At 39.8% G+C, this 26069-nt stretch overlaps 1 protein-coding gene across 3 annotated transcripts in view; it reads left to right on the forward strand.

Annotated features, from left to right (window-relative positions):
- Positions 1–26069, forward strand: part of LOC119901686 (disco-interacting protein 2 homolog C) — a 220763-nt gene that overhangs the window by 144279 nt on the left and 50415 nt on the right. For all 3 annotated transcript variants that reach the window (XM_038717269.1, XM_038717268.1, XM_038717267.1), the window contains exons 6-8: positions 13872–14033; positions 16259–16378; positions 17173–17370. In XM_038717269.1, coding sequence (XP_038573197.1) covers positions 13872–14033; positions 16259–16378; positions 17173–17370 — 480 coding nt within the window. The remainder of the gene's footprint in view (positions 1–13871; positions 14034–16258; positions 16379–17172; positions 17371–26069) is intronic.

Below are 26069 nucleotides of genomic sequence, written 5' to 3' on the forward strand. Positions count from 1 at the left end.
TCCCTCTGTAAAATACATACACCTTTTAATAAAATACATATTCCTTTAGCAAAGGACAAGGGTGTCCAACGTAAAGCACCCTTAGCCAAATACAGACACTCTTCTATTCACCTTCTATTCTATTCACCCATTCAAATCTATTCACCCTAAGCAAACTCCAGATTACTTTAGCAAAATGCTGAGGTTGTTAAGAAAAGCCAGAGACTCTTATCTACCGAAACAGCCCAGTATCAAGAAGTATCGAAATGTCTCCTGTCAAACTAGTACTTCAATCGATACTTTTTGTAATCAGATTGCGGCAAAAAAAATATTTGTATGGTTTTGCTTGCAGCCAAACACACAAGCAACACACTGAAAGAAAGAGAAGAGCACGCTTTTTTGTCCTTATGTGCCTGCACAATAAAATGTATTAAAAAGGCTGCAGCGTCGAGTCCATGCCTGATTCTAACAGCCGCTCACCTTCGGCTGTGGTCTCTGGCATGTTCGTCACTGTTGCAAGATCATCAAGATCAAGATCACTCACTGCGTTTCATCACCTCAATTAAACGCTTGTGTGGCGCAGCAGCGATCAGCTGATTTTACTCACAGAGCCTCCGGCTGCTTCAGGTGTAGCTGGTTTGATCGGCTGGACGTGCAGCCTCTCTTTTCCTCTGTTTGTGAGTCTTTAGTGTAGTCTAGTGACAGACTCCTTACTCGTTTTATACTTGTGACTGTAGGAGGAGGTTTGCGACTCAATAAAGGAAAAAGCACTCGCGGAGATTTCAATTCAGTTTATTGATTGAAAGTTCACAAAATATTTTTACGTTGTTTACTTTCAACACACGTGTCAAAAAATTACCACAACATATTTGTTGACTAAACTATTTCACTCCTCTTCTCTCTTTTAAATATAAAAAAATTGCAAGCTCCTGTCTTTCCCCGTATAATAATACCTGTGAGGATGGACTAATTAGGATGATCCCAATACTTTTATGTAAAAAAATAAACAAACAATAGATCACCTTGCTTGTCCATAACAATAAAAAAAAAAAAATAGGCTACCAATCAACTGCTATGGCTTCAACAGGTGGCATTTTATGCAAGGTATCGAATGAAGTACTCTATTGGTATCGGTATCACTTTAAGGATACTGGGTTTGGTACTGGTATCGGAAATATTTTAACATTTCCAACGCTAATCAGGACCATCATTTACTTTTTGCAAACTCCAGAAAACTTGAGCAAAAAGAAAGCAACTTCTGAATATCTTAGCAAAGTCCCAACATCCGTTGACATCTCTTAAGACCCTAAGCCAGATCTGTATCTAGATTTGGCAAAGAACAGTCATTCTCAGCCAAATACAACTTCCTTAGCATAATACAGACTCTTTTAGCAAATGCCAGAGACTCTTAGCAAAGGCTTGCCGCATTTAGCCAAATCCTTCAGTCAACTTGAGCTCCTTAGCAAACTCTAGACAACTTAACCAAACTTTCATATCTGTTCTGAGTTATCTGAAGGCTGTTGAAGGTGTTCAGATTTTGTTACTGTTACAGTTAGAGATGACGTGTGGAGTTGACAGTTGTGCGTTCTGACTTAAGGTTACTGACAGCTCATTGTATATTTGTGAGCACAAGTTATGTGCTAAGTTTTAGGAGGTTTAAGTTGAATCAAAACTAACTAAAATGGACAAACATTAAGGGGAGAGGAAAAGTGGAGTAGGAGAAGGTTTATTCGTAGCACAATTCAAACACTGAGGCAGTTTTAAAGTGCTTTACATCCACTTTAAATTTTAAAGAATTATGTCACAAAATAATCAAAGGCAGTTTTGCATAAAGAAGATTGTTAAAGTTAATTACTCAGTGTCAAGGTGCTCCACCTCAAATTTTGTGAGAAGACAACATTAAAAGAAAATATATGTTTAAATAAAAAATTATCTAGTATGAATACTATCTATCTCAAATATGGAGTGTTATTGCAGTCCTCCATGAACATTTTTCTGAATTATTCCTTTGGATTCCTTTGACAAAGTGTGTAATAATATACCGTATTGACTGAAAAGCCCCTGATTTTTAACACCACAGACCACCAGCTGATAACGTTTTTGTATCAGGGATCATCATCCAAAAGGATCTCTTATGAGTAAAACCTTTCATATACTGTACATTTATGTGTGCTACTTTCAGCTTCTTAAGAATATATACTGTGCACTTAAAATATTCCAAATTTTGTTTCCTCATAAGACCACGTGGAGGTCCCTGAATCCCAGTTTGGAAACAAGGCTGAAAAACTGCAGCAGAACTTCAAAGCTTGTCTGATTTGGCCTTTAAATAAAGCAACTATCCTTGAGTTTATTTAGTTGTGGTTATTAGTTAGTTTGCTTTTAGAGGTTTCTAATGAAGGTGTATGTGGCTGGGAGGACTGTGTGTGTGTGTGTGTGTGTGTGTGTGTGTGAATAGGAGGGGGGATCTTTGAAGTTTAAATATGTGAACTGGGGTTTGGTTGTAAAGTGTGTTTAGCTGCAGGGTCGTAGCCTAAATTTTAACGTGTGTCTGCTTCCTGTGATAACTGTGGTCTGTGTGTTCTATCTGTCCTACTATCTCTTATATGTCTGACATGTCTAAAATTACTAAAGTAATTCTGAAAGTATCTCTGCTATCACCAAAAACGTAATGTTGCTTTTTGCTGCTGCTCAATTTTTTGGCATTTTCTATTTTTATTTCTATTTTTACATTTATTGAAACTGAAACTATGTTTCACAAATGTAATTTATTGTAAGTTCTTTTCTTTTTTTTGAGTTTGAAGAAGGACTACCTTTTTAACAATGCTATATGCAATTTGTCCATTTCTTTCCTCTTCAAAAAAACCATTGCCTTTTTTTGTTTTGTCATGACAATATTATATATTGTTCTCTGCAATCTGCAATCTACAATCTTATTTATGATATTTTGTCACTTTCCTGTGAAAACCATGGATTTTTTAAAGAGCTGTATGCGACATTCACTGCCACTAAATGTTGCACTAGAGCACCAGCATCTCAGACCCAAACAAGTAGGCTCCATTGAGAAAAACAGTAATGTATCTCGCAGTTCATCGTTAAAACACACTTTATAGCAGAGCTTATTTATAATCGTATTATAAAAACAAGACATTTTCACTCAGTCACAGAAAAAATAAGGTAACAACACTGCACATATCGTGACAGTTAATGCATGTGGTGATTGTGAGATATTTGTCTTGCACCAGTTCCCTTTAAACTATAGTCTGGAGGATTTTTAAAAATTCATTAAAACTAACCAGAGGACAGCTTATGAACTCCTTACCACACACCGTCTTCCTGCGAGGCTCAATGGGCAGAGCGCGGCACCAACACTACAGCAGGGTGGAAGTTTTTTACCAACTGGTTCTAAACATACAGTACACACATAAAAGTGAAAAACTGGCCTGCTGCTGTCACAGAATCCTGTTTGTGCCTTTCCCCACTGTTTGCTGAGGTAGCGTCGTGACTAAATGCTCCGGTGGCGACAGGTTTGTTTTCATGCTGGCACTGTTGGTATCCAGCTCTGAAGATAATGCATGGACAGACACAGAGAGAGCCCCTGCCAGCTCCTCCCAGCCAGCGTTCAGCTCCTTCGCTGCTCAGATTTGACAGGAGAGGTTCTGTGCACGCTGTTGGTTAGCTGTTTTTTGGGCCCGCTTCCACTGATTTGCCTGTGTCACTGTTCCCTGCAGTCTGAAATGAGCAAAGTCAGAAGGATGTTTCTGGGGCGAGCAGCCGCTAAAGGTATGTGGGCCTCGGCAAAACGGCATTCAACCTGGTTCAAAGACAGAGAGAGATATTGGAAGGAAACTTGTTTATTTCAGCAGTCATAGGTAGGTGAAAAGTTAAATGGAGCTGTCTCTATTTGGCATTTTGAGCTGAAATCTACCCATGTGCATCTTAAAATGACTTCATATATTGCATATATAGCTGCAATAAGAAACCTGAGCGATAATCCTGGAATCTCATTCTTGACTTTTGGGGAAGAGTATAAGCTCAAAGGTCTACAAGGCTTCCTGAGCCTAATGCCACCAGACTACTGAATATCAGTCTTATAATAACTTCAGTGACACAATGCTGCAATGACCTAAGCCAAGTGTGAAACATTTTTTTGCAATGAAAACTAATTTACTTTATAATCCTATGATTACGTAATCTGACACAGTGGCCATCTTAAATGTAAAACAAATATCATGGGGCTGATGTCCACTGACTCCTGATCGAAGAAGGTTTTGGTTTGGTGTTCACTAACTAACCAAGTCATTTGCACTCTAAGCAGACAAAATGTACATTTGGTGTTCAGTCACGGTCTTTCGTCCACGGCCCTGGGCAGCCTCTTTGGTTAGAGTTTATAGTTTGGTTCATAGATTTTTCACAGAAAAGTATAATAGATACATCACATGATGTTGTACATTTTTTCAATTGACATAAAGTTTCATTGTTTTACTGAGGTCATGTTTATCACAGAGGAAATCCTCCGCGTTGTGCACACGTGTGGGTTACAGCTCTGTTTTTCTTTTCCTTGTTCAAGGCCAAAGCAGCTCAGGTCTCAGTGTTTTCAGTGTGTGTGTGTGTGTGTGTGTGTAAATACTTAAGGGAGATCGTTTTCCGTATGGCTTCATTCCAGGCTTGCTTTTCATTCAGCTCTTATCAGCTCTGCTTGCTCGTGCAGATAACTTTTTGTTCCCTCTCCCCAATTTGTCCTGACTCCTTTCATCCATCCACAACTCCTGCAGGTTGCAGATCCCTTTTATGGGGTCATTGCAGACAATCTGTTGTTATGGTTGACTTTTGGCAGAGTTTAGGTTCAATAGAGAACATTGTGTTTGTGTCACTGGGTTCAGATAACAGCGCTAAGTGCTTATTTGTGCTGCTGCTGTTGCTATGCAATTATTGAAAACCCTTTAGAGACATTTGCTGCTCTTTTGATGAAAGTTTAAATATTTTTAATCTTAATCACTACTGAGCACTAAAATAAACTCTCAGCAGCTTTTTCTTGAGGGCAAGTACAGATTACATACATCCTCCTAATACATCTCTAATCAAGTCAAATGATTTAATGAACCTGGGATTATTCAATCTTCAGAATACAACAATAACTTTCTTTCTCTTTCTTTATATAGTCACATAAAAGCCCCATAAAATTTGGGCAAGAAGACAATACATACAAAACAAACAAGCTAAGACAACTGTAAAAGGTTATGAAAATTTCCAGATAAGGTGCAAAGAGGTAAAAGATTTTAAGATAAGAGGTATAACCATCCAAACTGGCTGCTATTTTCCATATCTTTTAAAACTGACGTCAATTCACCTAGAGTAAATAACAGAGTAACCACCTTTACATTGATCCAGGATGAGGGAACGATGTATTTTTTTCCATAACGGAGTCAGTCAATATAATATATATAATGATATAAAGGTCAACCAGTGGGTACACCCACACACATATCGTGATGGACACTTGATGCTAGCATAAAAGCTACAGTGGTGCACATGTTAGCTGCACCCAGTGATAAAACATAGAGCACATTTATGGTATTCAACATTTTTAGACTCTGGATAGGTGCATTCTTGAAAAAGTTGCCAATGTGAGGTGTTTCCTTCCATGAAAAGAGAGAGAACATAATTCTAACTAAAGCTATGAAACCTGTTTTTTATATGTGTATAAAAAAAACTAATTCTGACCTGTGATGGTGTGTAATTACATTTTTAGGCCATTTCAATCCTTGGGCATTTCAGAGCCGAAGGAGAATAGCTGGTAAAGAAACAGGTGCTGATTTTCAAAAGTTTAGTAGTTGCCAAGAGTGAAGTGTTTGCTCTCTGAAGTGAGGTTCCTGAATGAGATACAACTTCACAGCCCTTTTCAAGATTCCCCCTCCCTTCTTGTTCCTCACATGCAGGCCTTTTAACCCACCTCTCCTTGAGGAGGAGGAGGAGGGAAGTGCCAGCTGGTATGGTAGAGAAGGGAAACTCTGGGCCACGGCGCTCCGGTAAGTTGAGATCGGAGCATGGCTGGCAGAGAGCCGAGAAGCAGGGCCAGTCTCCTGCCATCCCTTGGCTCAAGGCAGGGATGTTGTATCTTTCCCTCATCATTTTCAGGGACTCTTTCCCGCAGTGTCCTCCGTCATATGCTTGCTGTTCAAGTTATTCCCTGCTAATTAGTCCAGAAGAAAATATTTCAATGCTAACATCACTAGGAATAGCATTGAACGTTGTCGTAAATGCATGAAAACGATGTGTTTTTGTGTGGATTAAAACAAAAAGCTGGTGCTTACAGCTTTTTAGGCTGTCTTGAATTGTTGATGAGGAAAATCAACAATGCTTTTGAAGGGGCTAGATAGCAGCTTGTGTGAATGAGTCCTCCGTCTTGTCAAGGTTACTCTGTTTGGTGTTGTTTATTGATTTGGCTAATTATGCAGCATGTTTTTAGTTGTTTGCTCAGCCCAAGGCAATCTGCTTTCAAAACTGCTTTTCATCTAAGCCAGAAAGCAGATGGTAGTGGAATGTAGGCTGTCTGCCTGCTTCCGCTTTTTAGTTTTGTGTTAGTCTGTAATTTATGCAGTATTCTTAAAATCTGACTCCTGCAATCTGCATTTTAAGAGAACCTGAAGACTCCATCAGCTGACTGGATGCTTGGCACAACACTTGGCATGTGAAAAAGCAGCGGCTGACACACTCATCTACTGAAGTGACTCCCTCTGTTTCTCTTAGATTGCTAAAGAATACAAAGCCATCAACACTGGAGTGAAGAATGAGCATACACTTAAAGAAAAGGCCTAAGACCAGACCTTTAATCAGCCACTCATCATTGTGAGAAAAGAAATTACCCTGAATCCATTAACACCGTTCTGGAAGCCTTCCCATATTCAATGTAATTAAGGCTGCCGTCTGGGTGAGGCCCGTTGGGAATGCGCTTTAGCTTAGCCTTGCTGTCACTGCAGTATATCTGCCAGGGGAATACTGTATGGTCTCTGAGAAATAACATTTCGGCACTTTGAGAGCAACAGACGGTTCCTGGATGCTATTCATCAGGTGTCTTGTAAGGCTGACGTGAAAGAAGTTTTCACTGCAGGACTATCGTGAATGAGATGGAAAACTGATTGAGGTTTTCTCCTACACCTTGATTTGTTGTAGTTTTATAAATCCTGTTTTCTTTCTCTTGACATACAGTTTCGATAAAGTCTAATTTAAAGGCAAGGCAAACACATCTTTCAACAGCAAGGCAATCTAAAGCGCTAAACATACTGTATGTAGCTTGTCTACCACTCTTATACTGATAGCATTTTTTAGACTGTCTTTTTGAATTTTTTGAGGTCCTCACCAACTGTGACAGTAACTCTTGGCTGTTTGACAGATGATTTGGTCTCTTTAGTCTGTTTCTGCTGTGAAGATGTCCGAAGAAGATTTCGACTCGTATCTCACTCCTCAGGAATATATTTCCTTCAAAACACCTATTCACCAGAAACTTCTAAAGGCTACACTTTGCTAAGTAAACACTTGGATGCTACTGAATGTGTGAAATAGCCTTGAGAAGTTGAGGTATTTTTTCAGCAAAGCAAAAGACAATAGTATCAGAAATACATTACTTCTCCTCATATACAAAGGGCAATATTTTCTACATTTCTGCAAACCCCTGAGTACTATAGCTATTGTACATCTCAATATTAGCTTGTGACTCAACCGCTGAGACACTGACTGAAGTGGTGATGTCAGTCCTGGAGCTGCTTCCCAGACAGTGAAAAATGGATGGTATGTGAGCAGTCAGTGTTACTTCACTACAAAATAAACACGTTTTCCTACATTAAGAACCTGGATGAAATATCTCAAAGAAAACATGTGCAGATTCACAGAGACGGTCACTGATGCCTCATTGAGCCATTTCCAGAAAGTTGTCCAAAAAGCTCTGTGTTTGTAGATATTAACTTTTCCGGTAACTTGCCAGGGATATTGGACAGTAAAGTAAATATCTACAAACACAGTAGGTTTAAGTTTTCAATTAAATAAGTTAATCATTCAATGATAAGATTGCATGCCAAAATTACCCATATGAGTTTTCTGCCCCTTCCATCATTAAGGTGTGGTTAAGTTTAGGCAAGTTACACCTCTGTGAAATGTTTTTATCTGTTAGTTACAGTCTGCTTTTTTCACATGAACTTATTGCAAACTAACTAAGAGGTGTAACAGTGAAGTTCTGCGAACTGCTTTGGTGAATGTTATCCTGCATCATCAGCGCTACAAGGGAAAATAAAAAGGCAAAGTTTAGTCCTGACAGCTGACATTTCAAGTTACTAAAGCAGGACGCATTTTTTTGTGTGTTGATCAGGAATAATCCCTGCACTCACACGCTGTATGTGAGGATTTGTGTTTACATGATCAATAGCTGAAAAACAATCATACTAAGTATAGTATCTAGTTTACTCTACCAGTATCTCAGTTAGGGTTAGAGCCCAAGCTACAAATACAGTATGACATCATGCGACGTCCTTGGACTCTTGTTTTGGATAAGGAAAAACTCATTTGGCATGAAAAGCACTTGATTAAGTTGACAAAACAATGTCAGCACAAGGTCTATCAGTAGCTGTTCTGGAACTTTCAGTTTTAGAACACAGTCTCCATCTGCAAATGAAGTTTCCCCTTATGTCCTACTACTAGAAGTGTAGTCAGTCTTTTAAGCACTTTAAGGACATCTTGTCCGTTCTGACTTAAAACTGCAAATTCATTCTAGACCTTGTTTTAGAATGAACTTTCAGTCTGTATTACACTTCAGAAAATACCTCATTCTTGGTTACTTATGTTGACATTTAGAAGGAAATAGGATGCAAACCTCCAGTTTCAAAGTCACACACTTTGAACCGTGAGCCCCGTACCCCAATTACTCCCTGCCACTTTTTGCTGTAGGTTAGTATTGTCACACTACTAACTACGTTTCTACTAAACGTAAACATGTTTTTTTCAATAAATGACCTATGCTGACATTAAGCTGGAGATTACACTCACTATGTCGCATGTCAACAAGACGTAAAATGTTTCTTGATTGGCTGACTGATCCACAGAAACAGTTCACCGAGAGTTTTGGCAGGTGGAAGACATTTGCCCTTGTGGGTCTTGAACATGTGACCTTTCAGCCACAGTAACTTTAACCATCAAGCCACCTTTAAACGCTCCTTGACCCATGTGGGGAGATGGAAGTGTCCCGTCCCTGAATGAGCTCCCTTAGACAGCCTGATTCGTTTTTCCAGCTGTGAGGGAGGCATTCATCATCATCATCCTCAGATGTCCCCGTCACACATCATCATATATATTCCGATGAGGTCACACACACACACACACACACACACACACACGACAAATAAACAACATGCGACTTCAGAGAGTGCATGTCTGGTTCACTGTAGCGGACAGCCCAGATGTTGCAGAGACAGAATGTACAGTGTGCCACAGTAATTAGCATGCCTGTGCTGTGTGCTGCTGTATTGATATGCAGTCCATGTCTGGATAAAGAATTCTGTTTGGTCTCGCTGGCTTTGGCTCGGTGCTTTCCTAGGGAATCATCTCCTCCTCTCTTCTCTTGTTTCTCCGTCCCTCTGCTTTTCCCTCGCCACATATCTTTCTCAGCCTTTCAAATCATATTCACTTTTTGTCATTTTTAGTGGCATAATTGAACTGAAGAGCCATGGGATGAATATAAGAGAATTTTGTTTTTCCAAAAACATGTCAGTGCATATTTACAGAAGCGTAATGCATTCATTTGAGAAGTGTTTTTTTTAATTAACAAGATGCCTCAAAATCCTGGAGCAGGCTGCGGGTGTTGATGCTACTCAGCCTGATCTTCCAACAAAAACAGTACTAGGCCTGTATGATTTCAGGTAGGGGGTCAATAAACCAATAACAGTGTTGTCTACAACTTAAAGACAATGTCTCAAACCCAGACTAAAATAATACTGGATTAAACTAAACCGGCAGGATGTTTGCTTCCTTGAAATAATCTCGTTAATTCTGAAAAACATAGCAAAATCTTTTTTTTATCAGGAAAACTCGTTAATTTAAAAAAACAGCCTGCTAACTGTTCTTATGCAAGCACTCCATCTCCCAGAGAGAACAAGCGATGAAATATTAAGTAAGAGGGCGAGACTGAGATAGCAGTAAAAATCCATCTTCGTTCTGTAACTCTGGTTTCTGTGTCTTTAAATACTCAGCAACACATCTTTAATTCAGTTCAGCTCTGTATACAGTGTGTATCAAATATGCATCACTGTCTCTTAATAATACACTACATGGCCATGTATGTGGACACCGTTTCCCTTCATTTTTGTGCCTTTTGTCTGGGGCTGCTTTTCATGTTTTGGGCTGATCACTATAAAAGAAGACAAATCAATCAATCATACTATAATGTATTGACCATAGTTTTCTGACAACTTTTTGTCAGCAGTTTGTGTTTGTCCCTTTCCAGTTTCAACATGAGAATGCTTCAGTGCACAGCGCCAGGTCCATAAAGCAATGTAACAGCCCTGACTCAGAAAGCTGGGTTTTTAAAGAAATAATCAGCAGTGGATTCAGTTAGAAGCTGATGAAAGATTGGTTTCTTTGTATACATGAGCAGCACTTGAATTGAAGCTTTCAAATGTAACTTGCTTTGCTCAAAGCGGGAACCTTCCTGCTGTGAAGCGTGTTGGACTGATGTAGTTTGATCTCCTTTGTCTTCTTGTCCTTCACTTAAACAGCGGAGCTTCATGTGGGAAGCTGAGAGGAAAAATGGAAGCGGGGAGACGAGAGCTTGCGTGTGTTCGGCAAATAAGTCTGGCATCTGACCAGATTTTTTTCAATTCAATAGATGGCGGGCCAGAACATAGTCAATTCATCGTTTATAATCCGTCATTTGCTGGTTGCCTATTTATCTCAGTCGGCAGTACACAGGACTCCCGTTTGACGGGTTGTGTGTTCCCACTTGCTGCTAGTATTATTTTTCTTCCTTTCCAACAAATTGATTATGAAGAGATTGTTTTACATGTGCGTTTTAGTGTGTGCCTCCCGGTCATTGGTCCACAAATAGGCTAATTCTTATTTTCATTTCCCCAGTATCTCCAGGCAGAGGAAATTCCTGCGTTTCTCATTCAGGGGAATCCGTGATCTCATGTGTTTTGATGGCTTTTTCAGAGGTATTTCAAGCAAGCCAGAGACTCTCATCCTTCAGAACTTTTCAAAGTAAAAGCTCTCAATTAAACACCACATAAAGTACCGCTGAAAAGATGTTCTCGTGCTTTCATTTTATAGGCACAGTCACTTAAGAGGAAGTGATTATGTGAGTAACTTTTGCTGTCATGACTGAGATCTGTTTTAGCACCAGCGTCTATAATGTTTTTTCTTTTGCTGCTATTAAAGTAATCTGGCCACTGACCAGATTTTGTTGCCAGCGCGCCAGTTTTGGCCCGCGGGCCACCTACTGTCGACCACTGGTGTTAAGCATCATCATAAAGTGGCAACCTCTCTCAGTACCCATTTCCCTGAGGTATTAAAAGTAATGTAAAGCAGAAGTACATCCTCATATGCTTGATATGCTTTATTATAGTTGTATCTCTGTTGTATTTCTTATTTTGAAAGATTCGTAGTATGTTCTGCTCCATACTTTTCCTTCTGCTGTAATCAGGTTCATGCTATCTTTTGTGAACTTTTCTTTATATCATCTTTGAAAATTGTGGTAATTATCATGTGTGTTATTTTGATTTTCAGGGTAGTACAGCAGCCCATTGTTACCAGACAAATTCATTTCAAACCCCGACCCTGCTGGTTCCCTTCAGGAAAACACCAATGGCGTCTTCAAATCGGAATGGTTTTACCATGCTCAGGGGAAGAGACCATTTGAACAAACCAAATGTGGTTATCACAATTTTGCAAGTGGTCATTTTCAAATAGTTTTGGCTTTACAAACAAATGTTTTTCAGAATGTCAAGCGCTTGGAGCTGAAGAAATATAGTTTTTTGACTACTATTTAGGACCTTTTTTTTTTTACATGACTTAACATGTGGACATAACAAATAATATCATGCAACATTTTTGAAAACTGAACATGGCGAGATCCATTTTTGTTGTCAGACTCCTGTAGCAGCAACAGGGTTCCTCCTGACTTAAACCACTTGGATTTCAAACATTTCATCTGCTCCACTTCCCACGTCCATGCAAAATAAAACCTACATTTTTCTATTTGAAGGCAGTTTTTATCCCTGTGAGCTCTGTGGTTCTCTGTCTGAACCTGAACTCTGACCTCCAGGGATCAATTAAGCAGCAGTTAGAAAGGATTTCCCAACTATCCATAATTATCCGTGGTGGACCACAGGGAATAATTCAGCCCTGGGACCTGAGACTATAAGATAAATCTTTACAGGGTAATGATATTAATACAGCAGACATAACGCATAAACAGCAGAACTTACAACTGCAAACAGAATATATATATATTGCACTATTGCCTTTATAGGGATAAACTTCTATTGAATTGATTGAGTATTCAGACTGAGAGCAAAAGGACAGTAAACGACACAGCAGGCTGCACCAACACACATCCCTATTTAGATTCACCACACATCTTTCTCCCTGCATCATTTCATGCTCCGACCACTCAAAGTGAAGAATCCTCCGGGCAGAACAGTAAACACCGTTTGATGTTGTTGAACAGCAGCTCAGCCTCATGAAAGAGGTAAATGTGAAAGAATTTGAGGCACGGTGGGAGCTTTGAAACATCAGGCGCACCAGATATGCTGAAACAAAATCTAAATGTGGCACAAAATAAGGAGAGAAACAACCTAAAAACCAATGTTACGGTGTGGGTGTTGATGGAAATGGAGTGTTTTTTTTTCCCTCATAGAAAGGCATGAGTCGCAGTATGTGGTGGTGGGTTGTTTGAAACGAGAGGTGTGCGGAGGAACGGTGATCCGTGAGGAAATGACTGCAGGATTCTGGAGGGAGTTGTGGTGCTGGTTCTGGTGGCTTTTCACTATATATTTGTGAAGTGTGTCAAATCACCAAGGCCCAAACATCATTTTCCTGAAAGTTTCTTTGCAGGGTGAGTTAGTGTTAGATCATCCAAGCTCAGACGCTCATGGAGGTTTTTCACTTTCTTGTTAATTTTCTTTTTCTTGCTGTTTCGTCTGCATGTTTTTAGCAGTACATTTCTAAATGCTGCATGTATAAATACTTTGCTATAATAATGTTACAGAACATGGAATCCATCATCAGATAACTTGCTGTCCATTATAGAGTGTATTTGAAGTTACTGAGCATATCAGGTTATTTACTAGCGACGTGTTTTTTCCCTCACACTAGTTTGCTGAAGAGTCTTAAATGTTCCTCTACTACTCATGTTTGAGTACAGCCAGCTCAACTTGCTTCAGTATTTAAACCCTGCCTAGACTCCTAATTTCCTCCCTAATAAACCGTATATTGGCCATGGCCTTTACACAACAAGCAAGACAGAAGCGTCATGTTAAAAAAAGATACTCAAGTTCAATGACAACATCAACTAAGATTTCCACAGGTTAGCACTCACATGTCAAAGGACATTTCAGATGGTTTTAGCAATGACAATACTACTGAAGCCTCTACGTCTTTTAGTGAGCATGTCCTCTATGTTGTACGCTAGGTCATGTAAAAACCCTTTACTATGCTTATGTATTATAACAGTGGGATATCTATATGAATTAACTATATAATTAAGGCCAAACTCTGTCATATATCTACACTCTCTAACTGGTCTGATTGTAAGAGCCTCCATTGAAAATGTTTTAACAGCAGGATGTGTGGGGGAAACTAACCAGGCCTCCCTTCCCTCTCTAACCCCCCCCCCCTGTTTTCTCACATCCCAGAGAACCACTCTGCCCCTCCAGATGTCACCGGCTACACCAACAACACCGCCAATGCGACCACCACCGACGGGATCCAGGTGGAGAGAGCCCCGGGCGCCGGCACCGCGGCCCAGAGACAGGCGCCCAAGTATGGTAACGCTGAGCTGATGGAGACCGGAGATGGTGAGTCAGGGCTGGGAAAATGATCAGGGGAGAAGAGTTTAAGGGTGGCAGAAATAATTATAGTAACAATATGAAACAGAAGCTCCTCTAATAGTTTGGCCACCATAAAGAAAGACCAGTATTCATTCATTATGACCTTGTTTATGTCTTGAGGTCCACATGACAATAATTATATATTTCTAGCATAGTTAACAGCTGTCATGACAAACAGCAGCTCCTAAAGGGGAAATCAGTATAACAGGGACCTGAGTTTATTGGATTAACGCAGACTTTCAGACTTACTTGGGGGACAAATAAATATGAGCTATTCATAGATCTAAAGAGGCAGCAGGTGGGTGTGGTTAAATCGTATTGAGTCCTAGTACTTGAAGCAGATAATATCATAAAAAGCTGTTTTGTGAACTTGAAGTAGGTTTTATGCTAATTAATAAATTCAGGGACACAATGCCAGTGTTCAACAGGTGAATCCTACCTTTGGATTTTTTGTTGTACGATATCCATTCAAGTCTGCATCACAGCTTCATAACCAAAAACACTGCATCAAAATCAGTCCAAGAACATTTCTGGGATGTTTGTCTTCAGATGTACCCAGGAGATGTGATTCTAAAGACAAAGCAGGTCTGTTAAATGGCCAGACTGTCTTTTGTGCTTGAGGAAATTTATTTTATTTATTTATTTTTATTACAGTTATTATTTACTATATTATTTGTTTTACTTGTTTTAAAAATGCTTCCTCATTTTGCTCATCTTATATATAGCACAAGTTTATTTAAAATGTCTTGTGATGCTCATTTTATTGCACCCAAGTATAAAATGACCTATATGTACAGTTTATTTTTATTCAGAAAAATCAGACACATATTCTGATCACAGTTGGTGTGTAATTTTTACACGATGATCTGTTAAAGTTTTCGCATCTCCCTTTGTCGCCTAATTTGTCATCATTCAGAGCTGCATCAGCCAGCTCTTTTAACATCAAAACAATGCTGTTTAGCATTAGAAAGGACAGATCCAGAGTTCTGTACACTCCTCAGAGAGGACCAAGGACCCCTGTTTGCGTGTTTCATAATTCCTTCTCTGGAGGACCATGAAGCTGCAGCAGACGGAGTTATTCATCAGTCACTGTGATCGATGCCGCCCAGGACGTAGATGTTGAACGCAGCTCACAGCGAAGCAGCTTGACAGATCAGGTGCCAGAGTTTACAGATGGGAGCTTATTGGGGGTGTTTGGCTGAAAGAGACACAACAAAGCTGAGGCTCTTTTTCAAAACACAGAGAGGATATGATCAGAAATTATAAATCTTTGTATTATGTTGCTTGCACTGGGTATGTTTCTTTTTTCAGAGATTTGGATTTTTAGATTCTGTATATTTGAGGATTTAACCTTTGATTCATTGAGTAGGAGCCGATATTTCACTTTAGTGGCTTTCCCTCTGGTTGTTCCTTCAGTAGTTTTTACATCTTAAAATCGGAACTTCTTTAAGGAATAATATTTGCCCTGTCTATCTGGTCTTTGGAGGCATTTCACTACTAAAACTGGCCTGTAAAAAAATAAATTTATGATGTATAATCCACACTCATTTTGCACCGGTTTCTGTTCTATCTGACCCAGCTGCTTTTGCAGAATCTCGATGCATATGAATTAGGTGGTGAGAAATGAGGCAGAGACATGTCCATGTAAGTTGAAAACGTTTCAGCTAAGTGAAAATGTGTGTTTATTCCAAGCCTTTATTTACTCTTCATTAACGTACAGCAAACCAACTTCTTCATGATGATTTTGCCAAGCTCAGCTACTGCATGTCTTTGGCTCACACAGCCACCACAACAAAATCTGCCAAAACATCTTTTTGCTTCCAGATCTCAGGACTTAGGCTTCCATCCCACCTCTCCATGTTAAAGCTCCACACTGAGATAGTTGGGTTTAAAATCAGCCTTAATGAAATAGCAATTTGTACCCATACCTTATGTCGTGTGCCATTTTCTGTCATCAGTGTCATGTTCAGCTGCGGTTCTGTTGATTGCTCACTCGAGGACATGTGCCATTTAAATGTAGATTTATAACTTGGGGATGTTTTTGTTTATCTTAGATGAAGTAGCAGGATGCACTCAGTGGAATGTGAAAGCGACGACTACTTCACCGGTGCACCTGTGCGAGCACAATCAGGAGTTTAGTCTTGGACTTACATTAATGTGTGTCTGTTTGTTTGTGTGTTCGTCCTCCGCAGGTGTTCCAGTCAGCAGCAGAGTTTCAGCCAAAATTCAGCAACTCGTCAACACTCTGAAGAGACCCAAGCGGCCGCCGTTAAGAGAGTTCTTTGTTGACGACTTTGAGGAGCTCCTGGAGGGTAATAAATCTCTTTCTTTGTTTTGAAAAATATTTGAAGTTGGGTCTGATGGGCCTTAAAAAAACATTTTCAGCAAACTATTCATGGCTTGTGCTTGTGCTGTTTTTTGTCATCTGTTTGTATTTTGTGTCATACTACATTACATCATTATGGTTATACCCAATACAATCAATTAACTCAGAAGCAGCTGAAGAAAAGTATGGTTTTAAAACAGGACCATAGATTGCAAAGAGTGTTTGCAAGTTTTAGCTCTTGAACTAAACAGTATATCATGTGTACTTTACATTTTCCTAACCATGCTTTTCAAATGTTGAAAAGCTGGACAATAATGCACACAGATAAATGACTAGAGCAGTGAACACAATACACAGTGAAACTGCCCACATTCTATGATTTGACTTATAATGGTGAAAGATTTTTTTTCTGTGCAGCTGAAAGCGTATGCCAGAAAATCATTTATTTTTTAACTTTTAAGCATCATCTGAAATGATTGTTATTAACTGTGAGGATAGTAGTTGTTAAGTTGGTTAAACCTGGTAATTAAATCTTTAAAGACTGTTTGAAATGAGGGTGAAAAAGTTGATAAAGCCTCGTAAAAACTCCAGACTACACACTAGAGTGTAACTCCATTCATAAGTGTGTTTACATGCAAACTGCTATCTCTACTATGAACAGATTTTTGGAGTATGTGATGTATTATAGTGAATGTTGGAATTAATTTTTGAACTTGTCAACAAATCTAAAATGTATAAACCATTAACGTTCTTGCTCTCCTCTTCTATATCTTCCTCCAGTCCAGCAGCCAGATCCCAATCAGCCCAAGGCAGAGGGGGCTCAGATGGTGGCCATGCAGGGTGAGCAGTTGGGCGTGGTAACCAACTGGCCACCGTCTCTGGAGGCGGCCCTACAGAGGTGGGGCACTATCTCTCCTAAGGCCCCCTGTCTCACCACCATGGACACCAACGGCAAGCCGCTCTACGTGCTCACATACGGTAAGCAAAGCCTCGGTTCACACCAGTCAGGGTGGGAAACCATGCGGGGTCACTGTGGGAGTGGTACAAGATTTTTTTACGAGATAGAAGAGAAACATTTTTCAGCTAAGAAATCAATTGACATTTATTTGTACATTGTTTCTCTTTAGCTTTAGGCATTTCTTGTTAAATAAGTGTTCCAGTCTTTTTTTTAAAAGCTTTAATTTAAAGCTGGGTATTACATCAATACTAGTGCCAATATGTTACCTGAATTTGGATACCTGAGTTTTAAAAACTTGTCTTTGACAAAGAAATTTCACTTTAGAAAGAAACCAAATATCCCAAATGTTGAAGACCAAAACACAAGCATACAAGGATTTTATCTAAATAAAAATGACCACAATTTGATTGGAATTAGTAAGTACAGGGTATCTGATCAGAAAATAAGTAAACAATATTATATAGCTTTCAGTACTTGTAAGTTTTTTATAATGGTGTGTGTGTGTGTGTGTGTGTGTGTGAGAGAGAGAGAGAGTAAAAGCATTGATGTTGAAAAATGGTGTCAGCTTCTCTTGTCTTAAAGAGGTGGTATTATGCTTTTTGGCTTTTTCCCTCTCCTTTTTTGAGTTATATTCCTTTTTTGTGCATGTAATAGGTTTGCAATAGTGTTGTAGTCAAGACCGCCCAAACCGAGACCAAGTCAAGACCAAGACCAGAGTTTATCGAGACAGAGACAAGACCAAGACCAGTTCCCTGCATTGCATAGCATGCAATAAAATGTGGAACGAGATCATAGGTACTTTTCAAATTGATCTGAAAGATCCACATTCCCATTAAAACACCAACATACAAACACTGAATAGCTGAAATCTACGTAAGCATCGCAGGGAGGGGTGACAGTTGTTAATTAGGGTTATTGGTTGCATTTGAAGCAACATGTTTTACTTCCAATCAAAGTTAAGATGTTAACAAATCAGACAACGCAAAAGCAATTTATTGATATTCCCAAAGTTATGGTCTTGACTGGTCTTGAATTAATATTCTCAATAAAGTCCTCAGTGTCCGAGACCGAGACAAGACCAAGACCATCAAAAAGTGGTCTTAAGACCAAGACCGGTCTCGAGTACTACAACACTAGTGTGGTGTCCAATATATGTGCATTTGACTCATAACAGTTCAAAATAGCACTGAAGCAGCAGGACAGAGGGTCAGTGACCTCCTACGGGGAGAGCAGTGATTGGTGGTTATGTAGGGACTGAACCCTTCTATAGAATTTGACCTCTAACCCCTTGTTTTGTTACCTCAGATTAGTACTGTACCCTTCTATGGGATCAAGAACAGTGTCAAGCGGGTTTCTTCTCAACACATCATCACAGCATTATTGTTTGGACACCACACTAGTTTGCAAAGTGAAAAAGCCCAAAGTGAGTTCCCATCTCCCACAGAAAACTCTGTGGCAACACAGGGATGAAAGCAAAATGCGCATCATAATGCTCGCCAAGCAGCTAGTCCAACACGCCCTCAAAAACACCGGTGGAAAAACAGTGAGCTGCAGCACATACCTCTCCTCTCCCTTCCAAACACTAGCTACCCTCCAGGCAGTCAGTGGACATAAAGTTGTTCCTGTGATGTAGAGACAGAGCTCAGTTAAAACTTTATGGATGAAAGAGACTTTTGTTACAGATTAATAACTCACCACTCTGAAACTCTCGCTCCAGTCCATGTTGCCAAGCTGGTCGGCAACATGTACAGCTGAACCAAAGCCTTCTCATTGGCCCGCCCTTCTCTGCTTCTGATTGGCTAGTACTCCTTAACTAGGAACTTTGCGCAACTCCCAAGAAAAGATGTATCACTCCATAGCTAAAACAAAGGTTTCCACATGCAGGGTGAAAAGAGGAGCTGCAGCAATGTGCAGTATGACAAAAATATGGTGTTTTTTGAAAATTAAACCATGTAAACCTGTTCTGGTACAACCACTAAATAAGATTTTGAACCTGAAAATAAGGATAATACCACCTCTTTAAATAAATCGGGACTGTGTTTGATCATTAGTCTCCAATGTCAATGTTATGATCTATGACCAAAGTTGAACAGATTTTTAGTCAGCATTAATGTTTTCTGTAGTTTTTGGTGCCACATTGAACTTTATGCATCATGAAAACATATAACGATCAATAGTAAAAAAAAAATTTGTAGTATGTGTATACAGCAGGACTTTCCTCTGAATTGCTTCCTATTTTTTCTGCACATATGGAGGCTTTCACAAGCAGATTAACTGAAGCACCAAACAATGTTTAACACCCGCTGTGTGAGCATAATTCCACTAATGGCAGCCAGACAGAGCGCTAAGCATATTAGCAAAGTGTGAAAAAGATGCTTTCAAGAAAGCTGCTCTGCTACAGAGGGAGGGAAAGTTTTTCATCCCAAATATGTTTTATGTTTTATACTTTTTTTCTTAGGAATATATTCTGAGTGACTTATACTGTTGCGCTGAAAGGACTGGATGAATTCACTCCTTACTTTATGATTTAGTCATCTGCTTGTTGTGCCTAAAATAACATGTACAAAGCTTTTAGATTATTTTTATCCTAAATATTTTTTTTCACACCAAGTGTGTTTGGAGCAGCAACCTCTGGACTACTTTCAACATTTAGTTTTTCTCCCCAAAATATGAATGTTCCCATCTTGTGGTTTTCTCGACCTTGGAAGTGGAAACGTTTGGAAAGCTTAGAGTTTACGAGTTGTGACGTGTTTGCTGATGTTTTTCACAAATGGCGGAGGCCATGGAAGTTAACTTTACGGTGAAAGGTTAGTTTATATATATAAAAATGCGACACCTTTGTCGTCTCATTTCTTGTTCCTCCACATGGCGTTGAAATAGTGTCTGTGAAGGTTCTCAGTCATCCAGGTCAACCAAGGAAGGTTAAAATCAAGGGCAACTGGACCACCTATGGTTTTTCGAGTTTCTTCAACCAAGTCCAGTTGCCCTAGATTTTAACCTTCCTCAGATACAAAGTAAGTAAAAAAGCAGCTGTGTTCTCATGACTTAACACTTGAACACAAAGCATATCATGTACACAACTGTCCATCTCGTAACCACAAGCTCACAAGTACCATTTGAAGGCAGCAACACACCCCGAGGTGGGACCCTACCCGACCAAATTAGACCCAGCCTGATTCCAAGGTAGGGTCTTGGTTATCGGGAACCAAGTGGACCTGTAAAGACCTGTACTACAAGTTTCTGTTGCCACCAGAGACTTTAACATAAAGACACCACCACGCCAGCAAAAGAAAGTCTAAATAATAGTTGACTTTTCAGTAACACCAGGCATATGTGGTGATCTAGCAAAGCCATTTACACTGTAAACCACCTACTCGCCTAAATCATCACTTCTTATTAGCAAGTAAGTGAAAATGTGAACACAGCTGTGGTTAGTTATGTAATTAAAGCATGACGCATCCGTGTAGTCTTGTGGTTGTGGTATCAACAAGTCAAATCTGACACAGAGCTATAAATTCCTAAGTGAGAGGCAACTTCTGCAGTACTGCCTCCGAAAACAAAGTAAGCGTAGCAGCCGAAGTGAGAAGACAAACACACAGCATGGTAAAAGGAAATAAGAAATGATCCAAAACACGTATCAGTCGTCTCGCCTGCAGCACCGCCATCGTCCCAGCTCCCTGCACACATTTACTGCAGCTGAATCACATCACGTCTTAACCCCCGGGTCAGTGCCACAGTTTAAGTCTACACCCAAATTGAAACAAACTCTTTTGTTCAGCAGCTGAGGGCTGCAGATCCCAGTTATTCATCTCCCAAACAGCAGCGGAGAAAATGGTTTCAGGTCCATAGCGTGTAAAGAGATTTCGCTGAGGTGAACAGAGCTGCTTCTCTCAGGTCCTTGTGAATTTAGAGTTGGACCTCCCTGCTGAACAGTGGAGAGAATGAAGTGATACCAAGAGGGCTGCAGATATGCAAACATACACAGGCTACTCACATAGTTATGCACATGAATACAGACTCACATCTTGAGGCTCAGAGTTTAAAGAAGTACTCGCATCTTTTACCTAAAACTACAGTATGTCCGAGAAAATACTAGTACACTAATACAAGTACAAACCAGGAAGGGTGGGTAAAGGGAGAAAGTAGATGAAAATAATGAAGAAAGGAAAAGGTATAAAAGAGAAAAGATTAAATATATATTAATATTTAATATATTTTAACATTAATTAATTTAATATTAATGGAAAAATGGAAAGAAAGAAAGAAGACAGCTGACATGACATTTCTTTATGATTTTATCTCATGGTGACTGTAAAATCAACCATAGGCCTGTTACATGCAGATCACAAATGGTTGCAGTGTATCATTTCACAAAGGGTCGTTACTTGCAAACTGCAGATAAATCTGTGAGGCCTACAGCGCGGAGGTGTTCAGTTATCAAATTACTGATTACTGAAACTGTAGCTTACATGTTGCACATGTGTCGAGTATCTCCAGCTGCAATGAAAATATTTCCCTTTCTAATGCAGTGGATGAAATATGGAAAGTTTCCAAAAATGAACATTCGGACCAACAATTGTGTTTGAAGTTCAGTACTTTGTAAAGTACTTTGCTGTTTCCCTCCTCTGTTAGGGTTGGTAGAATATCTGCATCATACACCCCCCCCCCCACACACACACACACACAATCATTAACCCAGATGATTAACTTATCATAGGCTGTAACTTAGTGCATCAACTTTCTTCAAATAGGCCTGCAGTTTGTGTGTGTGTGTGTGTGTATGTGTGTGTGTAAGCGAACAAACTGATTTGTGAGGAGTGAGCTTGCAGCCAATGATGAGGCGATATGAGCGCTCACCAGACTGTGAAATGTCTTCACCCAGCACACAGGAGTCCTCCACCAGAGAGACAGCAACACGGTGAGGCTGTGTGGGAGTGTGTGTGGGGTGCTGAATCTAAATCTCAATCTTCTCTCTCTATCTCCCTTTATCTTTTATTCCTGTGGTGTCTTCCCTTTGATGTCGGCCGACAAGGACAAACTTGTTTTGTTTCTTCCTGTCGAGTCGTTCTCCATCCCCCCAAGAACAGAAAGAATTCATGATACTGAACCCGCTGTCCCTAAACTCAACGCTCACCACGCTGCACTGCAGATAACCCCACGTAATTGGCAGGAGAGAAACACATTTCTAGTCATATAAAGTTTTAAACTTCTCAGGGAGCTTTGATCCTCTGTAAACAGCACGGCTGATGTTATCTACCAGCAAATCACATTATCGATAAAGAAGTTTGGATTTCTGTACATGGGAAGGGCTCCTAAACTTTTTAGTCTCTCTGTTGTGTTTTGATCTTTCTTTGGTTATCCTTTGTGTCCACATCTGCTTTTGTTTGGAGTGTTTTCTGTTAACTACAAATCCTTGTTTTGTATCTAGAAATGCCAACTGTGAACAGAACTTCATTTTTTATAATGTCCATCAATAAAATTTCCAGCATCAGTTTTACTTACAAACTCTTGTTAATACATGAGATGTGGTTTTCAGTATGCAGCTGAATCAGGTGCTTCTCAGTTTGAGGACAGCAAACTTGCAAGTGGAGCAAAAGGGTCTGGGGCACACAGATTGATTTGAAGCCTTTAATTGTGCAAAACATTTCAACATGACTATTGTTATAACCCAGCTCGTTAAGGCAGGGCAGCAACAAGTGATTGGGATTGAAATGAGGTGGAATCAGACAACTGAACTATTCCGGTTAAAGTCAAGGATTTAATTCCTGTGCTCGCACAAGAAAATACAACAAAAAGAGGCTATACAGGTGCTGACAAATACAGAAAACGAAACAAAGGGGATCTTATCCAAAGACTCAGCTCAAAAAACACACTACAGAACAAAAAGAGGTACAAAGTAAACAAATGAGCAGTTATTCTACAACTTAAAATGCTCAAACAAAAGGTTCCCCAGCGCTTGGTGCACTAAATCACACTGTGTGATTGACAATGATTCAAACTGCTGACTGAAGCCACTCAGACAGGCAATATCAAGAAAAACAAACACTAAATATTCTCTAAACTAACAGGGTATGCAACCAACAGCAAGGCTGACTGATCACTGGCTCACTGTCGCCCCAAACTGTGGGGGCACAAGCTAATTATAGTCCAGCTGGCATTGATTGCAGAGTCCTGATTGGTAGGTTCGGTCGGATCACAGCCACACCAATCACACATGGCAGCGTACAGCAACCAGGAAGTAGGCGGTCTCGGCTCCAGAGGAGCCAATCCTCGACAGGGAATCACACGGGTGGGTTTGCATGACAGTCAGACTCACTCATAGAAACACAACAATTAATATACTCTAGCCAGCTGCGGCCTAACACTATGATTATGGCAACTCCCACCCTTGGATCCATTATCCAGAAGATTTTAGATCAAGTTAAACCAATTATACAATGACTTGTAGACCTATTCTAGATTGACTATATATGTGTTTGCCTTATGCATTTCTCCACTTCGACTCTGAACACACAGCAGTGTGTAACTACATTTCTCAGTGGCTTGGTGGTAATTTCGCTGTTTTTTGAATCATATAGCTTTTCACTATCGAAGCTCTTTTATTGACCAAGTAGCGCGGTAGCTTCCACACACGCTACATTTTCCCAAGCATTTCTGAAGGATCAGTAAGTGACGCCACCGCCACACACGGACCTGTATGTGCAGCCGGAGGAAGTACTTCCTTGTGACAGTGACATCACGTATCGACCCTTGGGCTGATACCTGCGACTTTGCTGCAGGGGAATAAAGACACGCGATTGAGTTTACTTTCTATTGTGATAGTTATTGTAACACCTCTTGTGAGAAGGATCAGGGTCCAGCCTGGACAGCTCTTCCTCTAGTGAGGAGGAAACTTGTTTCCATGAGATAAGAGGTCTCTTTCTCTTTCTCTCAGGCCTATTGCCATGAGCGTTTAGGTAAAGAATGTTGCCAGAACACAAATTCACATATACACAATGAAAAAAATTATATAATTAAGATACAATGAAATAACATTATAAAAACTAAGGAAAGAGGAAAAAACAACCACAAAACAAACTCAAAACACAAAATGTCAGTTTGTTGCATTTTGCTGCAATGATGGCAGTAAGTAGGATACATATATAGTTTGCTCCATTTCACTGCAGTGTAGCTTCTGTGTACTGAAGCTTCATTTAATGTAGAGTAGCTTGTAGCTTAGCTCACTACATTTTCCAAGTAGCTTGACCAACACTGTTAAAATGTTTTACACCATGTAAGAGCCTTACCCACTTCAGCTTCTTGACCGCCTCTTCGCTGGTCTTTCTAGTGTAGAAAAAACTTTACTTGGTGAACCGCATACTGATGACTTCTGTAGCCAAACCAGTAGTTTTGATTTTCCCTAACTTCCTGAGACTATGTACCATGAGTCTCAAAAGGCAAGACATCTGATATGATATGATAGTTGACTGTACGGTGCGATATACCTGTGACGCCCTGTGGGGTCATGAGTGAGTGTGGTCTCTCTCTCTCTCTCTCTCTCTCTCTCTCTCTCTCTCTCTCTCTCTCTCTCTCTCTCTCTCTCTGAGAGTTTGGACTATTGCTTTGTGGTATTTATCTTGTTTTTGCATATTACAACAGCTTCACACATACATTCATGCAACCATCATCCTACACAGACACTACTGAAACCACAGACTACATACCTCATACTTTTATTATGTTAATTGAAGTAACTATTGATTTGGCTTATTTTCATTAAATAAACATATGCTAACTGTTTACCATGGTGTGTCTCCCTTTAGTTGTGGCCTTTTTGAGCCAGGTCATAACAACCATAAAATATAATGTGGTATAATATAATACTGCACAATATGATTTTAAAGCAGTGTGGTACAGTATATTATTGTATGTGTATGATTTGTGATTCTAAATAATGCAATAAAATAATGTACCATGCAATAAAACACAACGGGATACTATGCAGTACAATGCCATACCATATAGAATGATACAATACAATATGACACTATGCAGTGTTATATGATACTGTGTTCTATACAAATGACACAGTACAATAATGTACAACATGATATATTACGATGTATTTTAATGTGATATGATATTGTGAGGTATGAAATGGTATATGATTTGGAGAAAAAAAAACTCAATAGAAAGTCATCACTCAGTATGTGTGAAATATTGTTCCAGTGCAGAGATGTGTTATCCTTTTGTCAACCAAGGCCTCAGTTTGTGAAAGAACCGGTTTTGTCTTAGTTTTGGTCTTGAAGTCGTTTTCGGAGAGTAGCTGCTGCTCTCAAATGGTAATTTCAGAACAAAAGTGCCCTTTTCAATTAAATTAAACTAGATGATTGGACAGTTTCCTTTCCATCTCCTCGGTTTCAGAGGACAAAAGGCTGCTGGATGAGTATTTCATGGGTAAGCTGAGTAATGTCATCCTAAAAAAGCAGACCCCAGCTCCACACAGAAACATTCTGATTACATCTGGAGCTGCTGCTCTCTGATTTGGACTCTTCTGGCAGCAGGAATCCTCTTCTCTGATTGTTGAACATGTTTTCCAGCTGGAGGATGGCTAGTTGTCATCCCTAGGGTGCCCACTATTACTGATGTAGTGCCCTTGAACTGGGCACCCCATCTTATCACAAAAGTGATTCAGGGTCACTGCAATAGTTCCTACAGTTACAGAAAAAGTAGGTTTTCC

Source organism: Micropterus salmoides, unplaced genomic scaffold, assembly GCF_014851395.1.
Source record: "Micropterus salmoides isolate LMB-PRFRI ecotype aquatic unplaced genomic scaffold, ASM1485139v1 Ms_hic_scaffold_14, whole genome shotgun sequence".
NCBI classification, from domain to species: Eukaryota; Metazoa; Chordata; class Actinopteri; order Centrarchiformes; family Centrarchidae; genus Micropterus; species Micropterus salmoides.